At 42.2% G+C, this 22818-nt stretch overlaps 2 protein-coding genes across 5 annotated transcripts; one reads left to right on the top strand and one right to left on the bottom strand.

Moving 5' to 3' along the window:
- Positions 1-1337: 1337 nt before the first annotated feature.
- Positions 1338-15251, bottom strand: LOC140913078 (protein-L-isoaspartate(D-aspartate) O-methyltransferase). 4 transcript variants are annotated; one of them, XM_073348771.2, is made up of 9 exons: positions 15083-15251; positions 8987-9134; positions 7908-8012; positions 5455-5486; positions 4795-4899; positions 3631-3751; positions 2416-2501; positions 2027-2196; positions 1338-1668 (listed from the first exon to the last, which is right to left on the bottom strand). In XM_073348771.2, the coding sequence occupies exons 2-9, from the start codon at positions 9102-9104 to the stop codon at positions 1656-1658; spliced, it is 750 nt and encodes a 249-aa protein (XP_073204872.1). In that variant the 5' UTR covers positions 9105-9134; positions 15083-15251; the 3' UTR covers positions 1338-1655. The 4 variants fall into 4 exon arrangements, with proteins under 4 accessions (XP_073204872.1, XP_073204873.1, XP_073204874.1 ...); XM_073348772.2 differs by lacking the exon at positions 15083-15251 and adding an exon at positions 14660-15032; XM_073348773.2 differs by lacking the exon at positions 15083-15251 and adding an exon at positions 14160-14502.
- CCDC32 (coiled-coil domain containing 32) lies at positions 14862-22087 on the top strand. The gene is made up of 4 exons (XM_073348775.2): positions 14862-15431; positions 16301-16556; positions 17807-17963; positions 19077-22087. Exons 2-4 carry the CDS (start codon positions 16313-16315, stop codon positions 19213-19215), a joined length of 540 nt encoding a protein of 179 aa, XP_073204876.1. The 5' UTR covers positions 14862-15431; positions 16301-16312; the 3' UTR covers positions 19216-22087.
- Positions 22088-22818: the final 731 nt, after the last annotated feature.

Genomic DNA, 22818 nt, shown 5'->3' on the forward strand with positions numbered 1-22818 from the left:
GGAACATGCACATTTAAAGTTGAGCAATGCTCCACTCTTACATTGTTTACCTGCCTGCTTTCTCCACAGTAGGCAGCCTCCCTACACTCCCCGCTTTTTCCACAGCGGGCAGCCTCCCTATGCTCCCCCCCGCCTCACAGCATTCCCCAGCCCCGGCAGCGCTTTTCCCCTCATCCCCCCCCCTGCGGCAATCAGCTGGCTTGCTGTATTTAGGAGGCAGGAGGACTGGGCGCGCAGGCTTCCTTTACCTCCCCTGCCTCCTATGAGGCAGGGGGTAGGAGCAAGGAAGCAGCCTACGAAGTAAAGGGGGATGAGGTAGATGGGGGAGGAGGGGAAGAAGAGGCGGGTCAAGGGTGGGGACTTGGGGGAAAGGGGTGGGTGGGTGGGCTGAGGGTTAAGCCCCCTACCTCTGGTGCTTGCAGAGTAGGGGAAGCTGCCACTGCTGCTGCGCAACGTGCTTCTCCTAGCGTACAGCACCTTCAGCCTCCTTGCCTGCCTCATTAAATCCTGTTAAGTCACTGGAGACAAAGATATTGTCCCCACTCTGAAGAAAGATATCCTTGGCTTGGCCAAGAAAGCAGGTTTTGATGAGGTGGAAGAAGCTGATGTTACACAATTTCTGCAATCACACGGAGAAGAGCTAACCAGTGAAGATCTGATGCAACTAGAGGTGATGAGAGCAATGGAAGAAGAGGGCCAAGAAGTAGAACAACCACCAAGCCATCGAAATTTGACTGCCAAACATCTTTCTGAAGCTTTCCAAATGATTGAAGCTGGCTTGCAAATCCTGAGTGATGACGATCCTGACCGGGAACGCAGATCCAAAGTGATTAGGGGAGTTGGTCATCTAATGACTTGCAAAAAAAAATTTACCAAGAAAAAAAGAGGAAAGCAAAACAACAATCTCTAGATGTGTTTTTTCGAGTTCAGAAAGTTCAGCAAGAGGAGCAGCCAGACAATCTACCCTCTTCCATTCTCTGACTCCACCACCTCAACCAAGCTTCATACTCAGCAATGATTGTAGTATTAAATTGCTTGTTTAAAATGTGTATAATGCCTTTTGTCTGGCAAAAAAAAATTTCCCTGGAACCTAACCCCCCCTCCCATTTACATTAATTCTTATGGGGAAATTGGATTCACTTAATATCGTTTCACTTAAAGTCACATTTTTCAGGAACATAACTACAACGTTAAGTGAGGAGTTCTGTATGTTAAGATTAAACAGATCACATACATATCGTAATTTTTCTTCAAGCATCTGATGAGCAAGTGATGAATATAATGCACTACCATTTAATCAAGTACAATACAAATGAATTCTCAAATCTGAGACAGTATTGCACATTCTCCATTCTTTATTTACATAGATATTGCATGTGGAGCCGACCAAAGAGGACAACTGGGCTTATCTGGTTTTACTCAGTCCAGGAGGAAATCAGACAAAATCTCCACAGCTTAGGAACTGGGTGCTGATTGATCTGGAGGAATATTCTTCTCTCACTCCTCCGTATTGAGTTCTTTAAAAAAAAAAAAAAAAGGCCTCTGTGATGTGTCCAAGTTTTAAAAAAAAAAATTGATTTATAAAGCAAAGCCATACACATCTATAGTTGCTTCTTCAGGAACTGTTTCATGAGCTTTTTGTAAATGACACTCTGTCAGACTTCATCCCTATGGGTGGAAAAAAAGGCAACTGTGTTACTGCTATGGATAAATTCAGAATCTTCCTTTACAATGATAATGCACATGAATAGAATATTTATGAAAACAAAAGGCTAGATTGTGATGGAAGCTAGCAATCTCCATTATTCTTTAGTCTCTAAAATACAAGGAAATGCACACAGTTCTCTTGCTGTGCCCGAGGATGTATGCCCCTTCCGTTCGTCTTGCTGGCTGCACCTGCTAGGATTCTGGGGATGGATCTTTCAGCCAGCGGATTCTGGAGGAATGAGCGTCTGTCAACATCATGCCAGTGATAAGGGCAAGTGGAACAAAAGACAAATTACAATCAGGGAAACATATTTTTTACCGAGACCACTGCTTCTCCTTATCTGTCAGGGGAACATAGATCACGCCCATCAGTTGTGTTTCCACGATTTGCCCATCACTGTTTTTGTCATACTGCATCAGAACCTGGTTTGCACCTGCAGGCCCAACTGGCAAGATCAACCGGCCACCTGGCTTCAACTGTTTCAGCAACTGGCAAACAGAAGAGTCAATATCAGCAAGGACCCGAAACAGTTTAAACAAGGAAAGAAAGACAAAAGTAAAGCTGATTATGAGGTCTACTATGTCCACCAAAGGCATTTACAGGTTTGCCAGTTTCACACAGAACAGAAAGGAAGCTATTCCAGTTCTGTTACAGCCACGGGTGCGAGGGAATGAATGCAGACAGACGACATGTCTGTTCATTCTTACCTCCTTTGGTACAGTGTCTGCTGCTGCTCCAACATGGATGGCATCATAAGGTGCTTCTTCAGGGTATCCCTGCCTGCCATCTCCAACTGCAGAGAGGGAATGTGCAATGAAGATGCTTGTTCATGTGGCAACTCAACCTAGAGAGCCCTCTATCTTTCCTTTCACTTGAAAGGTATGCGAGGAAGGCTTTTGTATGTCAGTTGTGTTGGCAATTTGGATTTCTACAAGAAGCCTACTAAGACAGGCTGCTCTATAAAGTTAATTTTTAAAGGAAGATAGATTTTGGAAACAGGCAACACCATTAGAGGAAGGAAGAACCAAAGCTGGGACGGACCCTACGTGACAAAGGAGGTTAGTGCAGACACAGGACTCCAGAGACATAGGTTTAAATTTGATGGGTTATAGATTCAGAGATATTTAGGTCAGAAGGGACCATTATGATCATCTAGTCTGACCTCCTGCACAATGCAGGCCACAGAATTTCACCCACCACTCCTACAAAAAAACCTCACACCTACATCTGTGCTATTGAAGTCCTCAAATCGTAGTTTAAAGACTTCAAGGAGCAGAGAATCCTCCAGCAAGTGACCCGGGCCCCATGCTACAGAGGAAGGCGAAAAACCTCCAGGGCCTCTTCCAATCTGCCCTGGAGGAAAATTCCTTCCTGACCCCAAATATTGCGATCAGCTAAACCCTGAGCATATGGGCAAGATTCATCAGCCAGATACTACAGAAAATTCTTTCCTGGGTAACTCGGATCTCACCCCATCTAATAGCCCATCACATCAGAGTTGGTAGTTTCCAATGGAGATACAGTCAAAAACCAAACCCAGTTAATTGGTATTAACTGCAATCTTTACTTAAAAGATTAGTACTGACATAAAAGAGTTGTTGCACACCTATAAGGACAAAGTTGTATTGAAAGAGCTGCTTGGAGAAGGATCAATTGAAGGGCACCTGCCTACATTATATATGGCTTCAGTCAGTGCTATTAGCCACCTAACCTTTAATTTGCACTTACATGTGGAAATTTAGTTATTCAACAGAAAAATAGTTTCTTAATTAATACTACTGTGACCAGTACCTGAGTACTAAGAAAATTATGCCAACCATAGAAAGGCAGGTCTCCAGAAACAGCAAGGGCTAAGCACTGCCAGACTACAATGCATTCAGGTACAGAAATGAAACACCAAGGTCATGGGCTACAGAGCTCACCAAGAAATTTCACACGTCCAGAAGTGAGCAGAGTTGGATCATCTTCTCTGACATTTCTAATGGATTCATGGACCAGCTCTTCAATATGTTCTATGCCTACTGCTTTCCCTGTGGGACTCACCTGAAAACAGACAGATGCTTCATTATGTGCATACAGAGATTGTGCATTTTACAGGGTGTTTTACTGTTGCAGTGGAAGGATTAGAGAGAATTTCCAGGGACTTGTCTATTATGGGGAATATCGGATTAGGAGGTGCAAATTCTGTATTAAGTTAGTTTTAATGATGGGTAATCCTGTTTACAGAATCATAGGACTCGAAGGGACCTTGAGAGGTCATCTAGTCTAGTCCCCTGCACTCATGGCAGGACTAAGTATTATCTAGACCATTCCTGACAGGTGTTTGTCTAACCTGTTCTTAAAAATCTCCACTGATGGAGATTCCACAACCTCCCTAGGCAATTCCAGTGCTTAACCACCCTGAGAGTTAGGAAGCTTTTCCTAATGTCCATCCTAAACCTTCCTTGCTGCAATTTAAGCCCATTGCTTCTTGTTGATTAGGAATCCGCATAGACTGGGCTTGTCATCTTTCAGGTAACATGTATGTGTGTGTATGATGTGTGCACGTACGTACACACACACACGCTTACCCAAAAGATGACTAGCCCAGTCTATCGGGATTCCTAATCAGCATTCATTAGGAAAGATGTAGGCATCCGCTACAGGTGGATTGGGAAGAGGAACCAAAAGCCTTCCTTGTCAGGATTTCTTTTTGAAAATGTGACCAATTCCCTGGTAAGAGAGTGTCGTGGGCAATCTTCTAGTGCTCTAAGAGTCTATTTTCAGAAACTCTTTTCATTAAGTCATTTTCTGTAGAGTATGTTTCTTAAGTTCAACAAAGCAAGTGAAAGTCAGAAAGTGACCGTTTCTGTATATGGCACTTAATTCACTCCCTTTTCAGTGTATACTGGGTTAATCTGTCTACTAGATCATACTTCTGTTGGCAGATACACCATCTGTTTATACTCAAACTGACTGGAAGGATCACATTTATCTCTTGTTTAAGCTGATCTGGGGAGAAAAACCACAATAGCTTGCTTTAAGAAGCAGATTACTTCTCTTCATATTTATCTCAAGCAAAGAAGCAAATCTTGTACTTTGCTCACCATTCTAGCGAAGCAAGCTGTGAGGTAACCACTTCCTGATCCCACATCCAGGGCCTTTGCTCCTTCCACTAGCTGATCCTTCAGCAACTCCAGAGCATGGGCATGCTATGGGGATAACACCAACAAGATGATATCATGATGCACACTTTCACACAGAGATATTAATTTCTCTCATGCCCCTCCCCCAGTTTTTCCAGTCAGAACTGTGCTAAGTGTGCAAGCATATTATGTTTAAAACAGAACTTTTTCCTTCCCATGACTCATTTTGCAGTGGTGTCCCAATGTTGAGTTTGTAAAATCATTCTGATGACAGCACTTTCGAAAGTTGTTAGGGATATGGATTTCACTAGTGGAATGTTTAGCAGAAAATATCTGGCTTGTGAAGAAGAGGATCTCTTGAAAAAATAGAAAACTTCAATTATTAGCCTTCATAAGACAGAGTTATTGTTTAAAGTAATTGTTCAAGGTTGACTGTCCTTCCTTAAAACTGTTTGTAAGCATTTCACACAGTTGTACAGGACACCAGTAATAAATGACATGTGGTACAAGACAGTGTCCAATGCTCAAGCATATAAGACCTATGTCAACTTGCTATTACATCTTTTAAATTAAAGCTACCTTTAAATTAAAGCTATGAATAGAATGGAAAGTTTATCTTACCATATGGGGTGCACTGATTGTAGCCTTATATCCTGAAAAGAAACCACTGACAGTTAAACACAAGTAGTATGAAATTATGACCATGTCTGAATAATTACTATTAACTACTTTAAAAGCAGTTTGTTTTTATTTTTCTTTCAATATTGCAAACCTTTTCTGTTCTCCCTCCTATCTGAGACCATGTACTGACTTAAACTACCTCCTCTAGGGGGTGTTAATGACAGCAAAACAATATTTCAGGTCCTGACTGTTCCAATCACCACCTAAGTGTTCCAATCAACACAACTTTTCAGGCTCATTCACAACCAACACAGTTCTGTTGCTTAGAGCCCACTTTTGCAACCACTCCAATCAATAAGAATTCTGAGCACAGAATTGACCTGTTACAAGTTTGTTCATAAGGAAGGGGAGGGGCGGGGGGAGGTAATAGCCACCAAAAATAGTTAAGTACTGTAATACCACAAATCGTCTAGCATTAAGCCACAAAGTGGATAAGCTCAAAATAGAAGACCAAAAAAAAAAATCAAACAGATATTTCAATATGCTTGGTGTAGAAAAATAAGTTGTCTGAGAAATCAACAGAGAGGTGGTAGTGGAGGCAGCAGGGAGAAGTCTCAGAATGGATAATAATAATTCAAGGTTCACCCCTCAAGATTTCAGGAAAGGAGGAGGAAAAGCTACAAACACTATCTGCCCGTGCTACAGATGTATGTGTCTGGAGGAAATTTAGATGTCTGTGCTGTGATACCGCAGTGAGAGAGATTTCAGCTTCAGTTTATTTAAAATGTTGATTTAGACCACGTTGCGAGGGAAGCTTTCAGGGCTGAGTGTGCATGGGTGAAATATCAATGTGAAGTATGGTTACTATGCCTTGTGACTTAGGGAAAAGACCTGTCCCGTAGAACGGAGTAATACTAAAACAAAAGTGTGGGTGTAGTGTTTAGCTGCAGTCATATCAGTTATATGTACCATTCATAATATTTTCATGGAAACTATTCAGTTAATGTGGACATTCATGAATGAGGAGTCCTTGTGGCACCTTAGGGACTAACAAATTTATTTGGGCATAAGTTTTCGTGGGCTATAACCCACTTCATCAGGTGCATGGAGGGAAAAATACAGTAGGACTGTATTTTTCCACAAGGACTCCTTGTTGTTTTTGCTGATACAGACTAATATGGCTACCCCTCGGACACCTGTATTCATGAACGAGCAAGTCACAAAATGGCTTCATCCGTCAAATGCAGGAATTCTACAGCCTAACCCCAAATTTTTTATTTTCCCTAACATCCCCTCCCCCAATTCAAACATGCCTTGTGATTCAAGGTGATAGGTGCCATGGATTTTATTGCAGAGTCAGGATTTTTCCTATTATCTTGGAGCTATCCTTTTTTTTAAAAAAAAATCCCATTTTCTGACTTTGCATGTGGAAGGAAAAAGTTATTTCCAGGAGGCTTTCACTCTAAGTATCACAATCCAGTTCCTGAGAGCACCAAATACTTTACTCAGGGCATACAGAAATACTGTTTACTATTTTCTCCTTTGAGTTTACACTGTTTGCATTTATCTATTTGATTTTTGGATCTACAGATGTTTTAAGGATTTCCTCTTTTCTGGCTCACAAATGACTATTCTCAAAGGTACTGAGTATGCACAACACAACTCCTACTGAAGTCAACTGGATTTGTGGGCACTTCTGAAATTCACACCAATGGCTTTTTGAGCAGTGTGTAGCATACACTCACTACACATGTAGCTGCAGCCTGCTTTCACTGCAGCCTGTATCCACACTTGCCACTACAGTGTGTAGCTACATGCAGCAATGAAAGGCTGCAGTCGGGGAGGCAGCAAAGAAAGGCTTGGGTGGAGGGGAGCTGCCGGAGCCTTTCACTACAGCAGGGAAATGCTCCAACAACAGGACACTACACTGCTAAAAACAGCCGTGTAGACGTGAGCTGGTAAGGTATATAGCCTAGAGTTCAGACATACTGGGCACTCTACTTGCCCACCCATGCCAGCGGGACATGCAAGTGTCAGTATACCATACACTGCCCTAAATGTAGACATACCTTGTGTCAAGAAACAATGGTCTACCAACCATCAGGGCTAATCTTCCTATGCTTCATAAAGAGTTTTGTTCTTTAAATATAGTGGCCCCATGATCACATCTGAGCATTCCCAGCCTCCAAAGGGCAGATCCTTTTTCTGTTTCTCCCAAAGAAACCCTCAAGTAGTCTCATGCTGATACTCTTCTTGATGAGCCAGCAGTAAGAGTGCACATGAAATGTTCCTCTTTCCCATTCTTGACACTATTCCATATAGGCAAGACTTGCTAGCGTTGTAAACCAAGACGTACAAACTCACCCTGTGTCTTCCCTCCACTGTTCAATCACTGAGATTAGTGCAGCCATTACACACACCATAAAAGTGTCAATCCGCTACAAATTTCTTACCTATTGACTGAGGAGAATCCATGTATGGGAAATACTTGGTGTAGTGGGCTCTATCTGTGGCCATTAACACATCCAAGACCCGTTGAGATTTAATCACTCCATTTTCTTAAATAAAAAAAACCACAGAAAGAAAGATTTCAGCTATTTAGTACTGTAACATATTCAGGTTTGGACAGAGGCAGTGGAGGGTTTGGGAGGGATAGGCAATAGAGCTACTTGCATGTCTCCAGGTTTGTGGTTCACATCTATCCCAGGTAACTAGTGAGTAAAAGTAGCTACCCTCCAATAGCAGTTTGATGCCCTGCATCAAATAAGTTGACAATCTCAGGTCAGTTCCTAGCAGGCAAGTGCCTGCATTACCAAGCAACACACTTGGCAGTATCAGCAAAGAGGCAAAGGACCAAATGGACAGATTTAATTACACTCTGACCCCCTTACGTGGTTTCTTCAAGTCATATTAAGGCACCTTGGCAGGATGTAAAATTATGAAGTTAAGGAGAATGACTGCAGAGAAGTTCACAGTTCCTTCATTCCTAATTTCTCTGCAGTAACTCCCGCTGAGAGAACAGCTGTGTGGCTCTAGCAACAGGGGAATTCAAAGCTATTACCGTTACAACCCAAATCATTTGCCCAAAATGGAGTGGGAATACCAATAACTATTCTAGTCCCAGAACAGCTCATTGGAGTTAACCGCATAGAGCACTGACTGTAAAAGTCAGTTATATCAGCTTCAGTCTCCCTATGCTCTATGTAATTGATTTCAGAATCATACAAGAGGTGTTTTGCACATACCCAAATAAGTGACACATATGAGAGACTTTGGGTCTGGATAGTTTTTCCTACTAATCCTAGCATCCTGTCCTGTTTAGGATTAGAAACAGAACAGTTTCAGGCTGTGACATCCAGATTCTGAAGTGGCTGAAGATAAAAGTGCCAAGACTACTGCAGGACATTTTAGAATGATGGATTACAATCCCACTCAGTCTAATGTGAAAATCAAACCTACAACTGTTAAAGTACTGAGAAGTTTCATTATCAGCTTTAAATGTGAGCCCTGAGGGGCTGCTGGTGGTACTCACTGTAAAGATTGTTGAGTAGCTCAGCATGTGTTTTCCCACTTGAAGTCCAGGCCATGGTTCTTGTGAGCAACAGTCCCATGAGCACAGTAAATATAGCACACTGCAGCACACGGCTCATGTCTCAGAAATGCACAGTGGCCTCCCAGGCCTTGCATGCCAGTCATTGGGGGAGGGGGGGGAAGAGGGTGCAGAAAGCAAGAGAGAGAGACAGACAGACTTTAAAACAAGCTCGGATAACACCCAGCAAAACTCAAATCCTTCCCAGTCACAAATGGCCAAGATTAAAATGATATACACATCCTATAGCCATTAAACAATTTTAGCAACCACTACATTTATGTTACATGATGTGCCTCATTACCAACCCTGAAGAATCAAGCCCTCTGACCAAACAACAGACAGAGCACGGATTGCTGCAATGCAAGAATTCCTCATATTTCTTTGCCAACACGTCTTAATGTGGACCTAGAGAAAGCACCTCCATGAATAAAAGGGTACTTCAGTTTAGGAACAGAGATGTCAGTTAGGGCTAACTGATGATTGTTCATATGATGTGGACACTTATTCCCAGAGAATATGGAATTAAATGCCCAAACACACATGGCAACAGCTTTCTGTCACCACTAACCTGGGCTGGATTCTAACTAGCAGTATAGAAATAAAAGGTTCTGTATCCAGTTATCACTTTTTTGCACTTCTCTGTGTTATGACCAACAGTGACCTCTGTTTTTGAAGATTCACCCATTCCGAAGATATGAAGATGTCCCTGGACTCACATAAGCCCTTAAATTCATTTTCTTTAATTAAAAAATTAACCAACATTACAAACACAACTTGAATGTCTAAAGAAGGAAAAAACTAAACACTATTGCTACACAAGTCTATAAGTATACAGACTATTATAGCACATAAACACAGCTCCTGCATTTCTATATTTTGCAGCAACTAAAAATTGCTTCTCAAAATTCAAGGAAGTGGGGAGGAATCTGTGTCATTTAAGGGCTTTATAACAGTCCCCTGATTACTGGGGAGCTACTTCAAGTACAGTTCTGCTTTGAAGAGCGTAATGGCATTTTCTTACTCCTTGTGTATATGTGGTCAGTTGTACTGTACTTTTTTTAACATTAGAGTCAGCACATAAGTTTTTATTAGCTTGTAATCCTTTTAGTCTCTCAAAGCCAACACAGCAATGGGAGAGTGAGCTGCAGTTCCTGTTCCATGATATGCACCAGAATTTTTTTCTAACTTCCAGCCAGTGATATCAGTGCAACCTACTGTCTTCAGATTCTGCTGTAATGATGTCTGTGAGGTAGCAATGCTTGTGCAATCCCTTCCCCTTCAATGTAGTGCACAGATGTCACTGAGCTTAATTTGGCCTGAAGAGCTATTTTTGCTAATGATGATGTGCAAGATGGTAAAAACCCAGATTGATTGTCAGAGCCTACGCTGAGTTTGCAGGACTGGGTGTTGGAAGAGACTCTGACCTGTAAATTAAGCACATTTGATGCAGAAGTATCAAGACAAACAAGAAACCTACAATGTTATTTCAGTAACCTTTCAGAGTAGAACTACACCTTAAACCTATCACCCTGTGTAACAATATACAGCAATGCCACTGTGACACTCTGCACTTTTATGTTCATTCCTTTTTCCAAGAGTGTGCTAAATTTTGTCATAATTGGATAAAAAATTATTTGTATCCAATTATTATTTTTATGCCTCATTACTTGTAGTCACTTAAAATCTTTCTGTAGTTTAGTCATAGAATATCAGGGTTAGAAGGGACCTCAGGAGGTCATCTAATCCAACCCCCTGCTCAAAGCAGGACCAATCCCCAATTTTTGCCCCAGATCCCTAAATGGCCCCCTCAAGGATTGAACTCACAACCCTTGGTTTAGCAGGGCAATGCTCAAACCACTGACCTATCCCCCCCCATGAAGTTAATAAAGTTGTTTTACTCAAATCAGTATGCTTGGATTGAAGTGTTTAGGAAACTTCACTTGGGATAAAAGGATTTCTGCATATCATTTTCTATTAATAAAATGATAGATTTTATATGAGCTTGTATTATCCAGGAGAGGGCTGGGCAGTATAAGATGCACATTTCTGGGGAAAAGTCTGGGACTGGGAATTTGCTGGCGTTGCTCTGCAGTGTAATTCAAGTATAGCTGGCCATGGCACTCATATAATATAGCTGGGAATATATGTGAGGCCAGACCAAGAGTGGTTGCTTTCACAGCAGAGCAGTATAAAAGCCACCTCAGGCTGGAGAACTGAGGGGACACAGCTGTTCAACAGTCCAGATTATACCATGTGTAATGTCACAGCCACACACCAATTTAGGACACGAAGTAAAGAATGAATCCAACCAAAGCTACAGAGGGAACCTAAGCAGAAAAGACATAAGCGAGATAAATAGGAGTTTGGCCAGGGTACTGGAGCTCAAACACCTATTTTCACTAAAATACCACCACATCATCCTGATTTTGACTTTTTTCTCCCACATGCCACAACAGTTTGCAGAATATCAGTTGTCCAGCTTTTACTTTAAGTGGATTTAATGCTCTTGATGTGTGGACTGATGGAAGCCATTAAAGATTGCAGCTTTGAGAGTCCAAATTTTACTTTATAGATGGCTGCTAGGTAGATGTAGAGTCTTTGCCAGGGTGGATTTTCATATCTCTGAACCTTCTGCTATCTGTACATTTAGTAAGGGGGAATAACCTTTAAATCTTTGTACTTCTCAATCACAGTTACATACAGCCTTCTGTACTGGTCAGTCATTCCCATCCCCTGCCCTCAAAGCAAAGGGAAATTAGAATTAAACCATAGGGTCTCTATAATTACTCAACTTTCATGACCAGTGTGATCTACATATGCAAACAATGATGAAAAGGAAGCGACATGCAGTCAAGTAAGAGATGGAAAAAGCAAAGAGAAGGCTAAAACATGGCTTTCTGCCTTGGTCTGACCCAGAATGCTGGGAAAGGCAAGGGGAATGCCCAACTCTGCCCTCATCCCCACCAGGGCTTACTGCAGGATCCTGTTAAAACTGAAAATTACAAATAGCGTTGAGCTAGTAACAAGTTCTCCATGTCCGCTACCTGTTCCTTGACATACTTTATTGACCACCCAGAGACAAGTTTAGTTTTCAAGGACACCTTCCTCTCAAAAAAGTGAGAGTGAGGAATTCCCTTCTCACCTCAAAAGAGAGACCATTACTCTCTCCAGGTTGTACCATGATTGGCAGAAGGGTGACCCAAAACTCCAGGCTCACGGCCATAGGCAGAGGATATTTTGCACGTCTATAGCCTTTCTTCCAAGGACATCTTTAGGGTCAAATTCACTCACAGAACATCAAACTCTTTTTTCAGACCATTTTTTTCCCCTACAGAAAGAACAGTCTCACACAAATCATGAGTTGTTTTAAATGAAATCTTATAACCTAGCTCTAGGATTTATCACAGGCAAGTAAAAGAAAGAATTACTTTTGTGACTTATTATATCTGGCTAACTCCAGGTTACCTCTGCCCGAAACTCATAACAAAATAATATCGATACCCATACAGGATTTCTAGAGATTATTAATTTTTTCAGTTATTCCTTTTGCCATAAAGATTTTACTCATTCTGTAGAAATCACAAGTGGAGCTTAATATTGAATAGTAGTGAAATTAATGCTTTAACATATAATATTTTGTGATTAAAGTACAGATCTCCATGGTGCAGAATGCAGCGCTGAAATGGTATAAATGTGATGTCAGTTAATATTACAAGGGTGAGGTGGATTATTTATTTTCAGTTTTAAAACTTTACTTGCAATATGAAAGTTGACTAGCATTTGTTCAGCTGAGAGATTTCCTCTCCCCTGCCCCACTGGTTTTAAAAGATGTTAAAGAAAATCAGATGGGAGAAGACTGAAGGCAGTCCCACTGTGACATGTACTGGGAATGAATCCTTAATTCTGATGTACAATTATAGATTCATAGATATTAAGATCAGAAGGGACCATTATGATCATCTAGTCTGACCCCCGCACAACGCAGGCCACAGAATCTCACCCACCCACTCCTGCGAAAAACCTCTCACCTATGTCTGAGCTACTGAAGTCCTCAAATCGTGGTAAGGGGAGGGATAGCTCAGTGGTTTGAGCATTGGCCTGCTAAACCCAGGGTTGCGAGTTCAATCCTTGAGGGGGCCATTTAGGGATCTGGGGCAAAAATTGGGGATTGGTCCTGCTTTGAGCAGGGGGTTGGACTAGATGACCTCCTGAGGTCCCTTCCAACCCTGATATTCTATGATTCTATGACTGTGGTTTATTTGAAGTCAATGTGAAAAAGCAACCACTCCCTAGATAGGAATAAGATCAGTCCACTGACTCCATCTGATCTGGTATCTGACCAGCAGCAATGGCCAAAACTGGTTTCTTCAAGACAAGGCCCCTTAAATGCACCCCAATCAATTGTGCTGTGCTGTGCATTAGGGGCAGAGGAGGAAATGCCTTCTATACCCCTACAAGCAATGAATCTTCAGATCACAAACTATGTCAGTACCTCACTTATTTTAACTTGCATAACTATAGATGCTATTGCGTTGTGGAGCTGAGAATTAATGGACTGTGGGAATTTTCCTAAAAGAGAAAGCCTTAAGGCAAGGGTGCATGTGTGACAAACTACTCCATACTTAAGTGATAAAAATGTTTTTCCATCTCTTTACAGAACTTAAAATAACTAAAAAAAACCCCACTCTTTAATATTAATCAAAAGTTTGTTAGTTTTAAAGGGTGCACCTGGAGAACACATGGCAACACTGGAATGGGATAAGTGAAAGCAACAGCAGGGATTCAAGATGTTATGTAACATACTAATTTGTCAGAAGATTCCCCCTGAGAATATTGCTGATTATTACTTACAGCGTTCTCCACCTAACTACAGGTTGCTTAATTACACAATCAGTTTACGCATATAAGAATCAGAGCATGATCAGTGGCAAGTTATTACAGTAGAACCAGTAGGAATACCAGCGTTAGGAACTGACTAGTCAAGGACACACTGCATTTGGAACCGGAAGTATGCAACCAGGCAGCAGCAGAGATTAAAAAAAAAAAGAAAAAAAAAACAAATACAGCACAGTACTGTGTTAAACATAAAGGGAAAGCAGCACTTTTCTTCTACCTAATAAAGTTTCAGAGCTGTATTGAGTCAATAGTCAGCTGTAAACTTCTGGAAGAACCACCATAAGGGTTTGTTCAGAGTTAGGAGCAGCCTCCACTCCCAAGGTGTTTGTAAGGCTGAGGCCCTAGTGTAAAAGTTAGCTACACCAGGGGCCTTTTAAAGATTCACTCTTCAAAGTGAGCTGTAAACGCTGCTCGCGGATGTGTTACAGCTTCTGCCCCTTCACTTCTCCGAAGAGGTTTGGTCCCCCCGCGACCTTTCCCACCAGCGATTAGCAGCTGCAGCACAGTGCAAGGCAACACGTCACTGGGGTATAAAAACATCCCGTTGGGAAACAACACACGTGTCTCACTGGCCAAGGGAACGTGCAAGGCCCTGAGAGGGCTAGACAGTTTCCAGCTCTCTCCATGCCTCCCTCCCTCCCTTCGCGCTTGCACCCAGGAGCGGGCGCGCAGCCTGGGGCAGGTCCCGGGCTGTGCGCTCAGCAGACAGCGACTAACCAGGGTTTGTAAAATCAAGCCTCTGACTCCGGTGCCAGCGAGTTAAAATCGGAGGCAAACAAAACAAACCCTCCCACCGCTCGAGCCTGCGGGAACCGGCCGGCGCTGGCAGCCCTCGCCCCGGACTGGCTGGGGGCCCCAGCGCTGGGCGAAGGAAGCTGAGGCGCCCCCCCCGGGCTCGGATCGAGGCGGGCAGGTGGCGCCGCGGGAGGCCGCGGAAGGGAGCTCTCCGATGGGCGGCAGGGCGCGGCGCAGCTCAGCCCCGCCCAGCGGAGCAGGGACTCCGGTGCCCACCGAGCCCGCGGGGAACGGCCACTTAGGGCGGGGGAGGGGGCGGACAACGCTACGTCCCTCCCTAGCATACCCGACCAGGACCCCGCGCTGCCCCTGCGGAAGTGGAGTGGGTCAGTGCATCAGCCTCACCTGCGCAGGCGCACTAGGGCCTCCCCCTAGCCCTCATACCGCAGACAGACCCACTTTCACGACCCCTGTGCTATGTGTAACAACGACTTGCCCTCCCACGCTCCGTTTGTTATGAGAAGAGGACAAGTTCCGCCCGGTTTCAAGATGGCGTCATGCCAAGAACCGCGCAACGTTTCCCGCCCCTTCTCTCCAGAAGGAGGAGTAATAGGCACTTTCCTGTAGCCAATGGCTGGCACGGCAGGGCTGCCCTTCCATTCGCTGATTGGTCAGGCTACACGTCAGAGAAACCTCAGTACGTCCCCATTCGTCCTACCCTGGAAGGAAGAGGGGGCAGCAGTGAGGGACTCAGGTAGGTGGGGGTCTTGGGCTCTGCGGGTATTGGGGTGTCGCTGCTGCCTCTGTGCCGGGAGGGGCTGTCACCGCACCTCTGGCTTCAGCTGGGGACAGGTCTGGGAGGCTGTTCCCCCAAGAGGTGGTAGCAGCTCCCCGAGGCTGATGGGCCTCCATGATGAGGCCATTGGCGGCTCCACCATCCTTTGGACTTGACCCTGCTGAGATTTTGAGCCTTTATTTTTATGCCTGGCCCATGCCCCCGAGGCAAAATATGTGCCCTGCATGGAAGATGGGCAGCCTCCCCCCAGTTATTTACTCAGCCCTAGACTCTCTCTGAAAGGGGATGTGCATAAAATGTGCATGAAGTGTGCAAAAGCCACACTTGGCTTTTTGGGATTTACATAACCTGAGCAACAAGATTTTTGTAATCATGCCTTTTTGGTCCATGTGACTAGGCTCTGGCAAACCTGAGACTTTGTTCACTGTGGCAGAATTGCTGCATTATGAAGTAGTGTTTGGTTTGAAAATTTCAGGTTTAGCTGAATGGCCTGTAAATCACAGGATGGACCTATCAAAATCAGCGTGGCTCTTTACAAAATATAGTGTAAACTGGAGATTATTTGAAACTGACGGAGGTGCAAGCTTTTCTGAATCATTCTATTATGACTCATACAGCATAGATCACATAATCCCAGTATGCAAATACAATCTATTAGTACAAATTTCCCTTTATGGAAAGTGAGAAACAAGACTTTGTGATTTTCTGAAAGGAGCTTTCTAGAAATCTAAAATCTATTTAGACTTAAGGCTGGGGAAAAAATCATGTGTAGATGGAAACATTGTTTTACAGGTGACGCTTACAATTCATCACATGTATTTTTTCAGGATTTCTGCATAATGAAAATGATTGAGAATGTTGACTCTGTAGTAACTAGGTCAAGCCAGGACCTCTGGGCTGAAATCTGTTCCTGTCTGCCAGATCCAGATCAGAAAGAAGACTTTAGTGATGCTTTTACAGATTGCTTCACAGATTCTTACATCAGTAGAGAAAGCCAGGATGAAGAACCAGATGGTTCTTTCCAAGCAAATCTGAAGCCCTGGGCACCTCTGAAAGATTCAGAGACATATTTAGCATCGCTAGGTGAGTAGATATTAAAATTCTGATTTCTGAGTTTGCTTCAGTCAGAAAGTAAGTTGAGAGAATGGTGAGGGCTTCTGTATCTCTGTTAATGTAATTGTAACTCAGGGGATGACACTCATCCCTTTGAATTAAAAGACTCTGGACTCAGGCTCCCATGAGGATTTGACTTGTACCCAATGTTGATAGTGCACTGAAGTACTGGCAATCTGAGGAGCTGCAAAATTAGCTTGGTTGAGCTTCAGCTGGACGGTTAAAACTGAGGCCCTTTCTACACATTTCTGGGTATTTCTATGGGTGAATTAAAGATCCCACACCTTCTTTCAAAAATAATTCAGAGTTAACCACTGTTCCTCCTCTAAAAATAGTTTCCACTGCATTTAACTATGAATGGGGAATGTGTTCTGAATTACCCATATCTAATTTGTTGCTTTGTGAAACATTTTGGGACACTTCTAATCATTCTGTTAAATATGTTGTGTGCTTATGGAGAGAAATGCAGTTTACTCTTGATCTGTGACCACTGTCCAGCTTGGGGGAGAAAAACTTAAAACAGATACCAGTGGTACTTTCCTAAGTCCTGCACACTAAAGAGACCAAAAAAAGAAGTCACTCACAGTAGTTGCGCAGATCTTCATAATGTGATTATCTCTCTTCTTTCTTGCACACTTTACATGTCCTGACATCAGTTCTTCTCTTGTGCTTTGATCAGGTGTCAAATAGTTAGTTGACACTTAAGTTCTTATGACTAGGCTTCGGAGTCAGTACCTTGTTGCAGCTAATAGGAACTCTTTGTACCTCACAGTTACGGTTTCAGCCTGTGTGCAGAGTTGCAAGGTTTCACAATTTTTGCAACCACAAGGGCTAGAGACTTATGTCTTAAAACGACAACTTAGCATCTGGAGCACAAGATGACAGCCTCCAAAAAGAAATACTGGCCTGTTATGCCACCACAAGCTGGCCCAATTTGACTCCTTCCTATGACGTTGTTCTCTGTCAAAACTACAGTGAGCACAAGTTAATACATGAGCCAAATAAAGAAGAAATCCACAATAATGGAATTTTTAAAAAACAACCCTATTGATTTAAACAAAAGAATGCACTCCTCCAGATTTCAAGTAGTAGTAAAATAGTTAACTTTTAAATATCATTTAATCATGTAGAGTTAATCTAACCCTTTGGATTTAAACTCTCTCACCATAACCTCCTGTTTTTTCTCTTTCTTCAGTAAAACTTCTTTTTCTTCCGCCCAGAGAGAAGACTGATGAGAATTAAGGGTTTGTCTCAGGAAGTGACCTCCAAGGATATGCTGCATACTCTGGCCCAAGCAAAGAAGGAATGCTGGGATAGGTTCCTGCAGGAAAAGTTTGAGTCCGAATTTTATGTGGAGGGACATGAATCTGAAGAGAGGTAACAAACGTGATGAGGAAACGCCAGTCAGACTGATTCAGGGATTACCATTAGCAAATAGAGCAGAGCTTTCTTTTAAAAGAGTAAAATAAAATTGTTGGAGATTTCTAGTGAAGTGTGTGTGTGTGGGAATTACAGCATTACAGTAATATTGTTACTTAATGCTTTGCCTCTTCCGAGCAATTCACTGATATTATTACAGCATTTCAGTGAGACAGGAAAGTAGCCATATCTCCACCTTATACATAGGATGACTGTGGCAAAGAGGGTAAGGCCTGAATTTTTAAAAGTCCACTAATTTTGGGTGGCTCAATTTTGGGGTGTCCAACTTGACACATGTTGCGCCTGCTTTTCATAGGTGCTGTGACTTCAATTGCTTTATTTAGAATGGTGGGTGCTCAGGCATGCTGAAAATATGGCCGAATATGTCTCCGTTTGGAAATATCTAAAAATTTAGGTCTAATCCTAGAGTGAGAAGCTCCATGCAGGCCAGCTCCTGATTCTGTGCAGAGCCCCACTGAAGTCCACACTGCTCCAGCAAGAGAGATACCTGTGAGGAACTTCTTGTAAGATCAGGTCCGGGCAGGACTTGGTGTCAGAGCTCAGATTAGAACTCTTGAGTTCCTGGCTTCTGTTTCTATGCTTAGTCTGTAGTGCTCCTGTGAGCTCTCTCCCTTGAAAATAAAGTTTTATATAAGTGCTAAGTATTAGCATCCTCATTAGGTAGGTCAGATAAAGGAAACAGAAATTGTTCTGGCTTGAACTGCATGTTCTCCTCCATAGCACAAAGGTCCTAGTTCCATCTCCTGAAAGATGCCATTTTCTATATATTGAACTGCAGTCCCTTAGAGACAGTGTCCTGACTTGTGTTACAGATGCCATTAAAACATCATGTGGGGATGTCAGGAACCAAACATTCATCTTCTTGAGCACAGTGGATTCCTGTTTCTTCTCTGGCACACAGATTAGTCAGTTAATAGATCCTTCCTGTACCCATAGGAGAGCCTATAAAATGGAAGAAAGGCCTGTGGAGGGTTAACACCACCAGATTTTATAATTCAGTACTGGCTTTTACTGCTGCCTTATATTTAACTTCTTACTTCTTTCCCTCAGCACCCTGGAACATTTAAAGCGGTGGCTGCAGCCTGATAAAGTGGCAATCAGTACTGAAGAGGTACAGTACCTGATTCCCCCAGAGTTCCATATAGAGAAGCAAGAAACTGAAGAAGAGTCTCCAGCAGCAGAACAATGAAATGCACTCCAACCATGCAAAGCTGCTGTCCAAGGACTGACAGAGCTGCATTCAGTGGCAGTAATAAAAGGGTAGGGTGAGGAAATTGCCAATTTTTGGTCAGCAAGGGAAAGAGCTATGGACATCCAGAGGATAAAATTGCATTTGTTATCGACAGGAGTGAAGTGTCCTGCAACTTTGTGCATGCTGGACTTAAATCTTGTTTTTAGCTACGTGGTTTCCCATCTTGTAGTAAACCAGTCATTCCAGTTTAAAAAAAAAAAAGTTTTATAATTCACTGAAATGATTACTGAACAAAAAGAAGCTGGTCAAAAAAGGTGATATCCTTGAGTAGTGCAGCTAATAACTCAAAAGACTGAGTCATTTCTTCCTCCTTTCTTGTACCCTCTCTTTGTGGCTATATCTTTCCTGTTGTTAGCTTCACAGGCGTTATTTGTTGATCTGTTACAACAATTCCGCTGTAAAGTTATCTGTAAAACTCCACAATTTGTGCTTGAGTTGGCTCTAAACGGTATCCTGGAGAGATGAGAAACATTTGCTCTGTTTGGTTTTGGTGCAAACTAAATGGGATTCTACTCTCCAATGATAATTATCAAAGCCTGTTTAAAATTCTTCTCTTTATAATGTACCAGCCTGGAATATCACATTTATTGGACCTTCAGACAGTCTTGTATGAAAAGAGGTGTTTCTCTACCTTTTTCTTCTGTTTGATTTGTTTCCCACTCCCCCCCTCCCCCAAGAGGGGCAGGTTAGATTCTAAATCTAAATGATAGATTCTAAATCAGTGGCAGTGACAACCGATCAATGGATTATTTTCATGTTAAATAATTCCTTGTGAGTCTTACATTAAGCCTGTTTCTATAGATACTTGATCTGTTTTATCTACAGCAAGTTGTCCCCGTCCCCCATCATTACTCAAAGGGTCTGTAATCCTGACCTTTGTATGAGACTGACTCTTATAATTATTGTATAGCTGCAGTTTCTTATATGGTATCAACAGCATAGGGCAATAGAGAGCAATGGCTTACATCTTCTGCTGGGGACAGTACTTAAAACTGTAGTGATTAGTTCTAATACTTTATACCGATATAGACGTTATGTAGCAAATATGGATCTGTGAAAATGCACTTGCAAAACAGCTTCTTGAAATACCTACCCGTTTCTATGTCTCCATAATTGAGTAGTGCTATTGTTTGTTTTGAAGCGAGCCATAGTTTTACTGCTACTTGTGAGCAGGAAGTCCAGTAGGATGACTTGGGACTTGTCTAAATGGGGAAATTTACCTGCAGAACTATACTGGTATAGTTATGGCAGTATAAGTCCCTGCATGAACACACTTATTCCAGAATAAGTGTCTACATGGGAAATTTTCCCAGTATAACTATACTGGTCTGGTGCTGTCAGTAAATTTTCCTGTGTAGTCATGAGAAATACAGCTCATCATTTGAACATACAGAGTTGGGTCTTTTATTGGCCCACACAGCTGGGAAGAATTTACAGTATTAGTGCCAGTGAAAACCTGGACTTAAGTTTTCTTCAGTGCAAAGCTATTTATTTGAAAGAATCCGACAAGCAGCAAAAAGGTTATACAATGCTTTTTCCTAATAAGCCTCAATTCCCCAAGCATAAACTCTCTTAGTAACTATGCTGGCCCTACGCATTATCCTGATTGGCAAATAAAGCAGGTATAGCTACCAGTTCTAGATGAAGACTTCTTTTCCTTTTCTTCTCAAGCACTTGGTCTGTCAAATGTCCCCAGGGCAGCGTGTTGGCTACCCTGAAACCCTGTGACCTAAAAATCTCTCGCAGAAGGGTGTTGGCTATAGTGGCCGTCCTACAGCATCACAAGCCTCCTTAGATATTAGTTGGGGTGGCAGTGGCACATAGGATTATTCTGCAGTACTTATACACTTATCTCCAGGGAGTCATATGTCCTCGAAATATGCCCTGTTGGCATTTCATGACTTGTTTTTTTTCCTGCTTAATATTTTCGGAAGGGACTACAGGCACAGACTGAAGGCCGACTAACATTTACCTTTTCATCAGTCATTCACCTGAGCTCTTTTTGTTGTGCTGTCCTAAGGAGTCAGTTGATGCAAGTCAGTTAGTACCAAGTCCACCATCTGTATGTTTTCTGCCTGTTTTCTAGGTGGTCTGACCATTGACTGACCGTGACAGTTCTTCCAGATCAGCACAGATACACAGAGCCCCAAGTAAACATCCAAAGTACATAGTTGTGTCAGCATACAAATGCAGTTTCAACACTCTCACTCAGTAACTTTTGATACCACTTGTCGGATGCTAAGGGAATGCTGCTCCCAAAATCCCCTAGCAAATTCATATTTACTAAGCTGTACCAGACCCAGGTCAACCACAGTAATTCATAATTCAGCACCATCTCAACATTAAGGACAGGAGATTTATAAGATGTGGGTTTTTAAAATTAAATTTCCACTATTTAACTCCCCAAATTTTAAAATGCTATTTAAAAATAGAATAAGTGTAAATTTAAAAATCTCTTGCTTTATTATACATTGATACTGAGTTTCTATTCTGTAGCTGAAACTATGTTGTCAGACTATAATGAGGGTGACTTCCTATTTGATACTGTTCACAAGAACATGTAAATGATTTCCTCTTTTTTGTAATCAGAGATTGTGGTTAGGATATTTTATGCTACACTGTAGTTTCCCTTTAAAGCTGCTAGTAAGGAGATTATACACCTGGAATCAGAAAGTCTCAAACTAAGTTGAAGTTTCAACAAAATTTAAATATTTGAACCTACAGAATGAGTAACTGAGGTAATCTCGTGCAAAAATAAACCAGTTTCTATGAGTTAAATTTTAAGTATAATAAAATGAAGCTAAATATATGAATTGACTCTTCTGTTTTTCCAGAGGGGGAAGCTTAGAGCAAGCAATTTTGGTTTTTGATCTTTCCATTTTAAAAAGTATCGAGATCCCCAAGGAAAAGGAGGATTGGTGGATAAAGCTTTGTTGTCTGAATACATCATTAGCAACTGAGCTCTTCCTGTTTACACTGATGTGCCACCAGTCACATAGCATCCCCACTGGATGTCACTGCCCTGAACAGTGTACATTAGTAAGGTGGTGTAGATTACACACTGAACTATGGACATGTAGTCCTATGTCCTTTTGAGCCAATCTTGGTACCTCAGAGATGGGAAAACTGAAAGGGGAAGTGGGCCGTTGTAGTCTGTAAATAGTTCCATTCAATTCTATCAGTGAAGCCAGTTGTGTGAGGGGCAGAGTACCTTCAGGTCCCACTCAGCTGAGTCCCACATGCAATAATATCAATGGGAGTGTTTATTGGCTTCAAAGGGTGCAGGATCAGGCCCACTGACTAGTGTACTAAGCCTTTTGCAGGACAGTGTGAAATATGTCTTTGCTATAATTTAACTCTAAACAAAATGCAGAAAAACTTATAAAAACATACCTGTACGAGATTGTCAGGGAGGTAAATGGGTGTACAAGATTCAGGATAATGATGAATCAGGCCCACAAAACTCTCCACATCTTCACAACAGAGAATTAAAACTATCAAAACTTAAAGCCTCTCTATTAAATGGCTTTTAACTGGAGA

Source organism: Lepidochelys kempii, chromosome 6, assembly GCF_965140285.1.
Source record: "Lepidochelys kempii isolate rLepKem1 chromosome 6, rLepKem1.hap1, whole genome shotgun sequence".
NCBI classification, from domain to species: domain Eukaryota; kingdom Metazoa; phylum Chordata; order Testudines; family Cheloniidae; genus Lepidochelys; species Lepidochelys kempii.